Raw genomic sequence first — 13,826 nt, forward strand, 5'->3', positions numbered from 1 at the left:
CTCGCTATTGACTTTGCAGCAAACCTGCCCCAAGAGCTGGTGGAGAAAATCTTTTCATATCTTTCCGCAGAGGATCTATTCCGGGTAGCACACTGTAACAAACTATGGCGGGAAATGTCAAACACTGACACTCTATGGTAAAAGAGAATTTCTATCCTTAAACACGTACAGGTCCAATTAAAGCACAGATAAGGTGATTTAGTTAAGATTATAACTTGTATTAAATGAAAGACATTGTCAATTGATGCAATTTAAAGTGATAATGTCTTCTGGATTAATTGGCCTTTCACCTCATGTGAAATCTTGCTGTTGCAAATAACTACCACATTTCTCTATATAAAAAAGTAATTATACTTGATAATAACAGCCTGCTAAGTCTTTGAGATGTTTTGATGTGTTAAGGCCCCATTAAAAACCCAAGTTCGTAATAAAAAAATCACTCTTTCAGTCGATGTATTACAATACAGTACATGTGTGTATAAATATGCATTTATAAGCCTTATGGACAATGATAATTATTATTATGATTATTATTTCAGATGGACTTTGATCTTTTTTCATCTAGCAATTCTTATACATAGGTAGTTTGGGCAATAAGTGCTTGTGACCGCCAGGAAGGTGGAAGGCAAACTAGATGGACCTTGGTCTTTTTTTGACTAGCACTTCCTATGCTCTTATTTTTATTTATTTCATATGGAAAATATACTATAATACTATAGATTTCCAGAAAATCTTTCAGAAAGTTTTCAAAGTTTTCAAATAATTTGAAACGGACTGAAACTAAAACTTGAGGCAGTAAATTTGTAACTTAAATAATTTCTTGATCAAATCGTGTTACAATGTTGCAGTCGCACTTTCTTTAACAGGCAGCCACTGTGTGCACTTCAGAATTGGCTTCACTTTCACACTGACCAGCAACTCTTCACAAAGAGTCACTACAATTACAGTCTAACAGGTAAAAGCGAAAGCGCTCCAAGGTGTCATTTATCTTCGACTTCTGCTTCAGGTCTGACCTTTAATACAAATTTTATGCAGTTAGGTGACAGATAAAAATATGCAAGTCACCCACAAATACACAGTCACTATACCTTTTAGTAAATCCTGTGAATATTTTAACAATTCTGGAATACAGTTATTTCTGCACCATTGTTGCCATTCATGGGTCTTAATGTTATTTTTCACAGTTGCCTTTTATGTTGTTTTTCATAGCACTGGAAAACAATAATTAATTTGTACATGCATAAAATATTCCTTACCACTAACACACTGAAGCAGAACTGCAGTCATGTTATGTGAACAGACCATCAGAACTTCTAAAACTCTCATTTAACGGAAATATTCAACAGAGTTTATAATGTAGTTAAAATAAATCAGTTATCAATTTATGTTTCTTCCTCCTTTTGGTGTAAAACTTTTTAAACCAATTTTGACAAATGTTAAAAGTATGGATTTTATTTCAATTTGTAATTTCATTCATGTTTTTGTCGGTTTATAACGTACTTCGCTCAGAGAAAAATTAGCGGCTTCTGAATGTGTTCATTGGTTAGTTCATTGCCTGGTACTGAGCCCAATGAGTTCACTCACCCAAGAACTCTGCTCCCTGGAGCCTATCATGTTGCACATAATGAACTTTCTGCAATAATCTCAGAGAGAGAAAACACAGATTAGCTAGCATGCTTGAGTCAGTTCCCAGATCATAAAGAACTTTCCAGATCACTGACAACATGCATTTCTGTAGTAAACAGAATCTTAGCTGCAAGGTTAAGATCAGATCAGATTGCTTCTTTGAAGGGGTTCATTTGAAACTAGGTGGCTCATGTGGATTTGATGGGCTGAATGGCCTTGTTCTGCCTGTTCTTGAATTTAACCCATGTTCTTCCTTATGGTGAGTGGTAGAATGTGCATTCTTTCTGCCTGTTCAGGTGGACGTTAAAGATCCCACTGCACTATTTGAAAAGATAAGGGATTTTCTCCCTGTATTCTGGCCAACAATCCCCCAAATAAAATTGGTCATTCACTCCATGGCTGTTTGTGGGACATCGCTGTGCGTAAATTGGTTGCTGCATTCGCCCAAAAAATACATGGTCAATCCAATTTACAGTATATCCTGTGAAGCACTCTTGAGATGTCCCAACGAAGTGATAAATGCAAGGATTGTTAATGTTATTATTCTACTATAAGGATAAGAAGTACTTCAAGAGCATCAAATATGCAGTCAAGTTATCATGGAGGAAAACGTGTAAGCATTGGTTTATAATGTTTCTGTTAGTGTGTAACTTTTTCTTTTCATGTATCCAAATGGAAAGATTGTTTTTACATTCTGTAATATCAACCACTTAATGCCATAAATCCTTATGTCAGTCTGGTATTATTGTCTTTCCCTTTCCCCTTACATATTACTTGACACTCACATCCTCTATTTATGTTTACCACATTAATTGTAATAATAATAATCCTTACATTTGATATAGCACTTTATCATGTCATTGAGACATCTCAAAGCGCTTCACAGAATATATTGTAGAGTGGATTGACCGTATATTTTGTGTAAATAAATAAGTAATAATATATTAATAATCTTTGCATTTGATATTTTGCCTTTTCATGTCTTCTAGATGTCTCAAAGCACTTCACAGAATTTACTGTAAAGTGAACTGACTATGATTTGTGGGTGAAATGCGGCAGCCAATTGGGCACAGCAGAGTCGCACAAACAGTTGAGGATTAAGTGATGAAATTTTTTTTGAAAGAATTATTACTCTCAGATTTATTACTTCCACCAATCGAATAACAACTGAGTTCCTACTTACTGTTAGGTAAACAGAGATGTGTGGAATAAGGAAACTTGCCCTTTTTTTTGCCCTACCAGGAATTGAACCCAGGTCTTGTGAGGCAAATGCTTTAACCACTAAGTTACAGTACTCCATGAGATAAGAAAGATAAGAAAGATAGGATAGATGGTGCAGACAGACAGACAGACACATAGATAGGAAAATAAGAAGATAAGAAAGAAGATAAGAAAGATGATAACTGTAGATTGAAGTTGCAATTGTTGTCAAGTAAGGTGGTAGAAACAGAGTCCATTGTGGGTTTAAAGAGGGAAGTAGACAAAGTATATGAAAGATAGAGACTTGAGGGGATATGGAGATAAGGCAGTAGATTTAATGAACATCTTGCTCTATAAGCTGGTACAGATTTGATAGGCCGAATGGCCTCATTCTGCGCCGTAAATTTCTACGATTCCATAAGTTTGAAGTTTCTATGAAAATATCAGAACTAATTTGGAGCAACAATCCATGTTACTTTCTGTTTTTAACATCCATTGATGAACTATTCATTTTGTAGGACTCACATCTCCCAGATACACAAGTGCTGATTGTTCTAATTTCCCATCCCTGGCCCCAACTTGCTACTGGAAGGAAATTTACAAGCGAGCGTGTCACCTGAAGCAAAACTGGATATTGGGCAGGTATACAGTTTTGCGTTCACTTCGAGGCCATAAGGAACGAGTAGCCTGCATTGACTGTGATGGTGAGTTATTATTCTACTATAAGGATAAGAAGTACTTCAAGAGCATCAAATATGCAGTTAAGTTATCATGGAGGAAAACGTTTAAGCATTGGTTTATAATGTTTCTGTTAGTGTGTAACTTTTTCTTTTCACATATCCTAATGCAACCATTGTTTTTACATACAGCAATATCAACCATTTAATGCCATAAACCCTTATGTCAGTCTGGTATCATTGTCTTTCCCTTTCCCCTTACAAATTACCTGACACTCACATCCTCTATTTATGTTTACCGCATTGTGTTATGAAACTAGAGCATTAATTGTAATAATAATAATCCTTGCATTTGATTTAGTGCCTTATCATGTCATTGAGATATGTCAAAGTGAACAGGGGCACAGAACAGGAGATGAACGGATATGGATTGAGCAATGAAATGCAATGTTTGCTTTGGAATTGACATACACATAAGCAGATATCTATCTGCACGCAGATTTGAACCTACAAAATCTTCTTGATTCTGATTCACAAAAACTGTACAAATTGATGGTTTAAGTAAATGAATATAATTGGAGCTGTTTTGGATATTGATACCTTGGTGCGTTTTAAGAAGATTTAAGATTCAATCATGCGGAATGGAAGGATTATTCTAATCATACTTTTAACATAAAATATTTCAAATGACGTTTTGTAATTACTTTCAAAAAATTTGATTACAGTACAAATATTGGTTCAAACAAAAGTTTTGTACTTAAGCAATCCAAATGGATACAAATCCTGTAGCCGAGAAAGTGTTATCACCCGATTAATTCAAAATACACTTGACAATCCAGAAATTTCCTCCTATTTACTCCTATTTCGGACCAATTTGTTATCCTCTCACAGCCACTCTGTTTGCCAATAAGGAGGGTGAGGTACTGTAGTGTGCAGACATCTGCACAGACATCTTTAAATTGTCAAGGAGTAACCTGCTCCTTAGTCGACCACTATGGAAGCTTCACTTGATCAGAGCTGTACCATTAAGTCTCGTGTCACATCCCTTTTTATCTTTATAAAATAACATGAAATATTACTTGAACTCTGCACTTTCCATCTACTTTGAGAAACAGTTGATCTTAACAGGGATTTGATCTTGAATTGCTTCCACTGTAATAAATATTCTGCTCTCTTTCAGGGAAACGATTGGTCAGTGGAAGTACAGACAAAACTGCCCGTGTGTGGGATGTGGTCACTGCGGATTGCCTGCACATCTTGGACAGCCACACAGATGCCGTCACATCGGTTTGCATTAAGGTAGAAATAAACCAGAATAGATATGCCAACGACATTCATAGTTGTTACTATTTTTCCAAAGGATCTTTGCAACACAATTTTGACAGAAGGTTTTTTGACAACTAGAATAGAGCTAACCAGATTCTTAAAAATGTACAGTTGGGGAATGAATGGTGCAGCCTTTACAAGCTGTCACTGTCACTGGCAATTGGGCAGGTAATGCCAGAAATGGGAAAAGGCCCATTGGTGCATTCCAAATGTCTCTAAAGCCCATTTCAAGACCTTCCTTTTCGACCTTTCCTTCGGTCATCTTCCCTCCTTCACTCCACCTTGCCTTCCACCCCTCTCCGATCCCAACCCACAGCTCGGGTGCAAACCCCTCATTGTCCAACGCCATAGGACATCCTCCCGATGTGAAAGGCGCTGTATAAATGCAATCTGTTAGTCGTTGCTGGTGAAATCTTTTCTAAGAATGGTTTTAAAATAACTATTATTGACATCATGTTTTTCATGTTGAGAGGATGACTCAAAGCGTTCACACAACAAGTTTAAAGCAGACTGATGAGGCAATGGGAGCTTTATTGCTGTTTAACTCCTGCTTTACATTAACTTGGAGAGTCTGTTTCCAATGCTGGGAAGCAATGCAAACACAGGGAAACTATTCCATTGCCTAGATTGATTAAAAATGGAGTATAATAATAATCCTTGCATTTGAAATTGTGCCTTATCACATCATTGAGACATCTCAAGACGCTTTACAGAATATATTCTAAAGTGGATTAACTGTGTAAAACATTATGTTGTGCGAAAAACATAGTGCAGCAAATATTCGTGGTACAAGAAACTAAGATAAGATTTCTGACCTTCAGCACGAGGTCATCATAACAGGATGTGCGGACAGTCTGATTCGAGTCTTCCAGACTGAAACCGGGGTGTGTCTTCGAGCACTGATGGGTCATATTGCAGGGGTGGATCACCTTTGCTTTGATGGAACCAGCGTGGTCAGTGCGAGCTTGGACAGGTGAACCTTAGATGCAGAACTATTACAGACACACTTTTGAAATGTAATTTATAATAATCCTTGTATTTGATGCCTTATCACTTTGTTGAGGCGTCGCAAAACTCTTCACAGAATATACTGTAAAGTGAATTGATTGTGTATTTTGTGGACGAAACACGGCACCCAATTGCGCACATCAGTGTCCCACAAACAGTCGTGGATTGAGTGATTATCACCCTCGGAAAGCGACCTGCCAATCGACTAACAACCGGGTTTCTGATCATTGATAGGTAAATAGAAGCGTGTGGAGTAAGGAAACTTGCCTAAGGTTTCGCTCCACCTGGGAATCAAACCTGGGTCTTCTCACTTGCAAGGTGAACGTGCTAATCACTGCTCTACGGGGCTCTATCTTCAATGTGGTGTGTGCGCTTTGTCTGCTTTTCAACCACATATTATTAAAATACAATTTACATTTACAATATGTGCCCTTATAATATAATACTTTAATATTAATTGATGTCAGAGTGACAGTGGGCTGCAGTTTTTAGTGATGCAATTTGTCTAAACCCTTCACTTGTAAATCAGAACCGTTCGAGTTTGGTCAATCCAGGATGGTCGTTGCAGGAGCATTTTCAGAGGCCATGACGATGATATTCAGGTAATGACCGCAATTAACTATTACTCTTTCACTTTTATCGGCATTTTAGAATAAGGGAAGTTATTGGGGGGGGGGGGGGTGGGGGGTGTTGTCTATCTTAAGACCATTCATAAAATCCAATTACAAAGTGGCAGCAAAGAAATTGCTATTTTTAGTGATCAGTATAAGAGAGCTTCCGGCGTTTAACAAAAAGATCTCAGTGGACCACTCCTTTTTTTATTATTTATTTCCGTATTTCCAACTTAAAAAGGTAAGTCATCACATCATTGCTTGCAGTAAAAAATATTTTGAATTGTCGGCAACATTTAAAATCAAAATATTTTATCAGGTTTCTAACAAAGTAACAAACTGACTGACTGCCAGAAGCTGAGGTTCAATCCGAAAGTATCAGAAAACAGCAATGCATTTAAAACAAAAATCACTGTGTACATGAGGGAAAAGGGAATAGAGGGTTATTGACAGAGCTAGGGAGAGGGTGAGGATGTGACTATAAACACTAACACAGACTAGCTGAGTGAATAGCCTGTTTTGGAGCTGTAGATTCCATGCAGATCTATGTATGTTGACACATGAATCATTTCACATTGTAACATGATTTTTATTTCCCTCAATGTTTACTGACCAGTACTTGACTATGAAGGACCATTTAGTTGTCAGCACATCCTGGGACTGCACAGTACGAATGTGGAATCTAAGACAAGGTCTATGTACAGCTGTACTGAAGGGTCATTCCGAAGGTACATATACTGAAAAGTAGGTTCTCTTAAAAGCTACTGTATAGAAACCCAGCTTCAAAAATAAGACTGAGTTTAACAATCTTTCAAAATTTGAACCCTCTAAAATGATAACAAAAACATCTAAGTCTAGATACCAGTAGAATACCTAACCCTTGTATGCTGAATATACTGTGAAGTGAATTGATTGTATATTTTCTGGGTAAACACAGCAGCCAATTGCGCTTAGCAGTGTCCCACAAACAGTCTTGGATTTAGTGACCAAATTAGTATTTATTGATTTGAAGGTATTATTACCCCCAGAAAGCAATCCGTCAATCGACTAACAACCAGGTTCCTACTTACTGCTGGGCAAACAGGAGGCGTGTGGAGTAAGGAAACTTGCCTAAGGTTTCGCCCTTTTTTCTGTATCGCAATTGTAGTGGTGAACTGCTGTCATTTCGACTATCGCTATGTGGTGAGTGGAGGAGGGGACTGCTTAGTGCTGATCTGGTCAACAGACAATGGAAAATTGCTGTATAAATGCCAAGGACACACTGGGGATGTGGTAAGTAACATAAAAATGTGGTAAAAAGGATTGTGGGAATGCAGTCCTCCAGACACAAAGAAAGTATTAAAGTGTCAATATCAATGAGAGTCTAGTATTTGATCGGCACCATATTAAAAAATTGCCCCTAAACCTTATTTCTCTTGATTTTTATTTACTTTTTCCTAGCAGAATTTCTGTCTCCTATATTTCTCTGTGGCTATTGATCACTCCAGTCTAATGAATGCAAAGATGAGAAAATTTGCCTGTAATATAATTACAGCTTGAAGCTTTTCATTACGTTTGAGAGAATAAAGTGTCTCACAATGAATACAAAACAAACTTGCGTCCTGCTGATCTTATGCCTTAATGATGCACTGACCTCACAGAGCTTTACTATTTTTACTCAGTGACACCAGATTGCTGTTATATGTCTAATTATGGTCTATTATGTTCTTATTTCTTCATTTGTTTATTTACTAGGTTATTAATGGGGGAAAAGATAAAATCATACACGTTGAATGTTGACCCATATCTAAATGCTTGATGATTTTATTTTCTCCAGTACTGTTTGCTATTTAACAAGACAGTGATCTGTTCTGGTTCATCAGACAGCACCATCAGAGTCTGGGATTTTACAGGTATGAATAGGCATAAATGTTATGTTATAGGCTGAATAGTGCCCCCTTCTGTGCAAAAAAAAATTCTGACATTTCTGTATTTTATCCAATACTTATTAAAACAAGATTATGAGTTACTTGTGTTTCTAAACAAACGTTCAAAGACTCTCTCTCAAGAATATAACCATGAACAGTTAATAGAGTAGTTCTGTAGCGAATGAGGGAATTAAGACACTGTATTCTAAAACCTGTCTGTGCGCTGTCCAACTGATGTTAAGATTGGTATTACCTGTTATAAATCAGCCCCAAAAATTGAGATAGAATAAAAATCTGGGACATAATCTATTTTGAAAAAAAATGAAATTGTAAAGTTTATCTTTATTAAAGCAATCTAGGAAACCTTTTTTTAAAACCTTTGTTTGTTTCATTTCCTTTCAGTTTCTTGTTCTATGGTATTTCTTAATGGGATTTCTTGCGTCCTAATAGAATTCCCACTGACTCACAAGAACTCTGCTCCAGAAGTAAATTGCATCAGAGTAGAGTTCCCACAGGTCGGTGTGATGTACTGTTAATCACTGGAAATGGTACTCATTTGTGTGCTTTTGATTCCTCAGTAAAGAATCCTATTAAGAAATACTGCAAATAAAAAAGACATATATACTGTATTTGGCTGGGGTTTTCCCAAACCTGTTTGCCCCCAGGCACTTATTATTTTCCAAGTAAATTCCCTTGCCAAATAACTATCGTAAAATGTTGAGAGGCATTCCTAGGGTATCATTTTCAGAATTTCTAACTTGTATCTTTGCTGACACTGAAACTATTCATAATCACCATCTTTTGGGATGGAATACGGTTGTTTCAAATTAAAATGTCTTTACTGGAATGATATTAAATATTGTATTGGTTTGGGATGACCTTCTTATGTAAACGGTGCTACGCCAAATGCAAAGATTATTTTTTATTATTAATACTGTGGTGCATTGGCATTAATGCTGACCTGAGAAACACTTCATTTTCCTTGCAGGAACATGCCTCTTTACCTTGAGAAAGCACATTGGGGTGGTGAGGTGTCTACATTTGGATGGAAATAAACTCATTAGCGGAGGAGACAGAAAGAAGATATTAATCTGGGATGTCATGGTAAATATTGCTTGTTTACCTATCCGTAAGTAGGAACCCAGTTGTTAATCAATTGGCGGATGGCTTTCCCGGGGTAATAATCCTTATTTATTACCCCGGGAAAATCAAATTTTCCCCCAAATAAAGTTTGGTCTCTCAATCCATGACTGTCTGTGGGACACTGCTGTGCACAATTGGCTGCCGTGTTTCGCTCACAAATATACAGTCGATCCGCTTTACAATATATTCTGTGAATCATTTTGAGACGTCTCAATGATGTGATGAGGCGCTATATCAAATGCAAGGATGATTAATATTATTATTCCTTTGGGCTTCCTACAAATTGAACAGAATTACAAATTCAGATTTCTTCCTTTATGTAGCTCAAACGTGAACACTTAGGTTTAGCTCATGCTCAGTAGAATATACTTTTCCAAGTAAACTGGATGTGTATTTTTATTGAGTACTGTGTGCTGGATCCTTGGAAATGGGTATTGGGAAAAAAATTGCTACCCTATTTGTACGTCATTTATGTTTCTCATATGCTTTTCTTCTCGTTATAGGAACGCAAACTCGTGAGTGAGATTCACAGAAACCCGTCTTTCCTGCACAAGTTCTGGGTTAATGAAACTAAGATTATTGCAGCCTCTCCCGAATCTCCAGGGGCTTTAACTATTTTGAGCTATTGGTAAATAATGTCAGTCAAAGCTGGTCAGAAACTGCACAGCAGAGGTAACGATTTCTGTTCTGCACCTTAAAATGTGAACACGTTTTTGAGGAAACGTTAAACTTGTATTTATCTGTTATACAATTCAAATATTTATAATTATTTGGTGATCAGTCATCGTGATTGCTAGGCCAAGTTTCAGGTGATCTCAAACTTGATAGACAGTCGTAGAATTATTGAAATGATGAACCCTTTGGCACAATGAAAAGTGAAGGGCAGGCAATTGAAGTCAAATATCAAATATAGGAGATACCAGAACAGTTCCAATGTATGCTTTTTTTTACTAATATTGTCAAGTTTACGCAATTAATGTAATACAGTACTTGTCAAGGTGAGCAGAACTGATAAAGCTATGCTCATTAAAATGTAAATGTAATTTTAATATGATTATTTAAAATAATAAATTGCCTACTGTACTTGAAAGTCCTTCACAAGTTTTTTTTTAAATTGGAAGATATCTCCAAAAATAGATTTGCCTCTAAAAGAACCTTCTATATTTAAAAAACTCAATCCATGACTCTTTGTATACCAGTCTGCCACATTTCGCTCACACGGTACACAATCCACTTTACAATACATTCTGTGAAGTGCCTTGAGACATCTCAATGACATAAGAAGGTGCTATATCAAATGCAAAGATCATTACTATCATTTGAAGGAAATTTCCATTTGCCCCTTACTCCCCCCCACCATCCGCACTAATGGCTCCTAGTTTACCTAGAAGATATGTCCATTAATAATAGTTGGGAATCAGGATATTATTTTTTTACTCACCTAAAGTACCCAGTAAGGAGCTAAGTTCAATTTGAATGTCAATTTTTTTTTGCCTCTATTGCACACATTTTTCTAAACATTTATCAGTCTTCAGCAAAAATATTCCAATGTTTTCTCTATTTTATAATAATGCCCCATGGTCCCACTTTCTGGATTTAATTTGTGCACACTTGTCTGTATCAAAAATAACTTCTATATGAATGAATCCCTATTTACTGCTGTTTGCAGGCAAACATTAGGGCACGATTGACTTGGGTTTCTTAATTTCCATTGGTTTCTGCTTCTATTCGACACTGCGATGTCATCAATTCAAGATCAAATTCAGTTTTAGATGCAATTAATAACTAATCTTTCAACAAATCAGTTTCAAGTATCTAGGTCAGGTCCAGGGAATGAAGGATGGGGCAGGTTTAAGGTACAATAGGTCTTAATTCTACAGCTTTACGACGATATAGATATTTCAGTGAGGAATACTCCACTTTTCGCCCTGATAAGTAAATCACGTTTAAATCCAAAATGATTGCAAGGCGAGATACTCTCGAATACAGCACAGTATGCTGGTATCAATCAATATCAAATAAAGCACTTTCCCTACTGTGATCTCAAGGAACAAATTTTCTTTGTAAATATGAAAGAAATCATTGCAAATACAGCACAATGCCAACTACCCAAAGACATACTGTATAACCAGTTGAAAGCCTCAATTTATTTTCCAAATGCCGTATTCGCTTTTGCTTACTAATGATATTCGGAGCCATCAGAGTAATCTTACTGTTTTGTGGTTGGGAAATGTGTTCTGAAACATAAGTGCTAAATGGACCACCATATTTGGTTACTGTATATCTAGTGATGTATTAAAGTTAATAATCTCTGTGCTTAATTAAAAGTATTATTGATTTAGCGAGGTTCATGATGACCTTTAAAATAAATTCTACCTCATCCTCATAAAATCACTAAGCAATTATTTAGCTTTAGAAACACTTGTAGGATGTTGCAGATGGGCAATCATGGTGAATTGTTATGAACTAGATGAGAAACCACCATCATATTAACTGTCCACAGACCTACTAATGGGTTTCAGATCAAGTGAATTATATTTCTTACTGAAAGGATTAACACAGAGGAAATGCTGATGGTGCAGTCATTTTTGGATTCATTTTAGGTGCAATGAGTTTAAGTGACCGAGTGAGATAATGGCACATTTCTTTGTGTAAGGATTGACGCAGAATAGCACAAATACTGTATTGATGTGTTGGTTTAGGGCTCATTTATATTTAGTGGCATAAAGAAAACAAATGACATGTCAGTAGTGATTTCCCACTGAAGTGCTCAGGGTATAAATTACATTTCAAAAGTAAATTACAAACCTGAAAATAACTTCACCAATCACCATAAATCTGCAGCACATCTTACACTCCACTTAATAGTAAGAATTCAATGTGAAACTAATTTCAAAGGCTATATGTTTTTAGATCTTTGTGGTGGGCTTGTTACTGTTGACTTATTTCACGGTTTTCTTCAGTTGTTCTCAGCGTTTCAAAAAAAAATTTTTAATCCTTGTATTTTCTCTTACCATAAATCGAGCTGAATCATCAGAAACTAGCAACCAAGATCGTGACAGCTCTCTGCTTGTTGCAAAGAGGCATGTGGAGTGCTGCGTGGTCTGAGAGCACCACTGAACATTAGTAAACGGTCAAACCTTTAAAAAATGTTGAATACAGCCAGAAGAAATGCTGAGCAAAAAAAGCAGGAAATCTAGTTCTACATCATTTTGCACTCTCTCTCTCTGGAATCTACAGCCCAAAGTCAATCTGTTCAAAGCTCTTGCAAGGGTGGAACTTGCCCCGTTCATCAATACACTTCACAGAATTAGCTCTTTGTGGAGTTGTAATAGAGGCACTAAATGGTGTTGGCCTTTGTGCTCTGGATTAGGGAGGTGATGATTTAGACAGTGTCCCATTGCAGATTGCTATTCTGTGACCCTGCCAACATGTAAGGATTTCAGGAGAGGAGATGAGACTTGGGTTGTGCGCCCAAATCCTCCCTCCCAGTTGAGTCTGCATCAACTCGCTGGCAGATAAAAAACTACCCAAGGTACCAGAAGGTGGCCAGCACCTCCGGACTTGCACACAAGTCAGTACCTTCTGGACAGGGAGAGAAAATTGAGAGCTGAAAAAGCACAAGATATACAAATGCCAGACATTTCTCTCTCAACAATAACTGAGAACAGTTCTGGTATAAGATTATAAAAGGTCAAATGATTTAATCCAGCAGCGTCTGATATTTAAAAAAATGTACCCAGGAATTTTTTTTTAAAAAAAGGCCACCATTTTATTAAACAAAAGAGAACTAAATAAGCATCTGAGAAGTTAAAGTATCAAAAGATATGGAAAAGGTCAATTTAAAAAAAAGTGGCACAGACACAATATGTCAAATAATAATAATCTTTGCATTTGATATAGTGCCTTATCACTTCATTGAGACATCTCAAAGCGTAAAGTGGATTGACTGTGTATTTTGTGGGCGAAACATGGCAGCCAATTGAGCACAGCAGTGTACCATAAACTTTTTTTCAAAAATGGGCTCACATGCAGAAAACTTCTGTTTGAGGTGGTTGCAAAGCTTCAGTCTGAAGCAAAGGAACATTTCAACACTGTCTTTTTTTTATTATTATGTGAACAAATTTTTGTAGAATTTTACAGATATAATAGCTAACCACTTGCTTTGAATTGATATTCTTTTGTGGCATTTATGGGGTTTGAAGCATTTTTAAAAAAAAGCTACCTATAACTGGTAATTTACACCTCCCTTAACCATCAAGATGTGTAACAAAGAACTTTGATTTTACTAAACTATAACACATTTTACTGAGCTACATTTCAAACCA

General features: G+C 36.6%; 1 protein-coding gene across 1 annotated transcript in view; it reads left to right on the forward strand.

Annotated features, from left to right (window-relative positions):
* The window catches only part of LOC103178507 (F-box/WD repeat-containing protein 7-like), a 14,098-nt gene extending 3,968 nt beyond the window's left edge, over nucleotides 1-10,130 (forward strand). The window contains exons 2-12 of the mRNA XM_042338125.1: nucleotides 1-137; nucleotides 867-955; nucleotides 3,345-3,530; nucleotides 4,684-4,802; nucleotides 5,651-5,802; nucleotides 6,367-6,439; nucleotides 7,065-7,176; nucleotides 7,596-7,720; nucleotides 8,265-8,340; nucleotides 9,344-9,459; nucleotides 10,002-10,130. The exon at nucleotides 1-137 is cut by the window's left edge and continues 42 nt beyond it. Coding sequence (XP_042194059.1) covers nucleotides 1-137; nucleotides 867-955; nucleotides 3,345-3,530; nucleotides 4,684-4,802; nucleotides 5,651-5,802; nucleotides 6,367-6,439; nucleotides 7,065-7,176; nucleotides 7,596-7,720; nucleotides 8,265-8,340; nucleotides 9,344-9,459; nucleotides 10,002-10,130 — 1,314 coding nt within the window. The remainder of the gene's footprint in view (nucleotides 138-866; nucleotides 956-3,344; nucleotides 3,531-4,683; nucleotides 4,803-5,650; nucleotides 5,803-6,366; nucleotides 6,440-7,064; nucleotides 7,177-7,595; nucleotides 7,721-8,264; nucleotides 8,341-9,343; nucleotides 9,460-10,001) is intronic.
* The last annotated feature ends 3,696 nt before the right edge of the window (nucleotides 10,131-13,826 follow it).

This window comes from Callorhinchus milii, unplaced genomic scaffold (genome assembly GCF_018977255.1).
Source record: "Callorhinchus milii isolate IMCB2004 unplaced genomic scaffold, IMCB_Cmil_1.0 Scaffold9, whole genome shotgun sequence".
In the NCBI taxonomy this organism is placed as follows: domain Eukaryota; kingdom Metazoa; phylum Chordata; class Chondrichthyes; order Chimaeriformes; family Callorhinchidae; genus Callorhinchus; species Callorhinchus milii.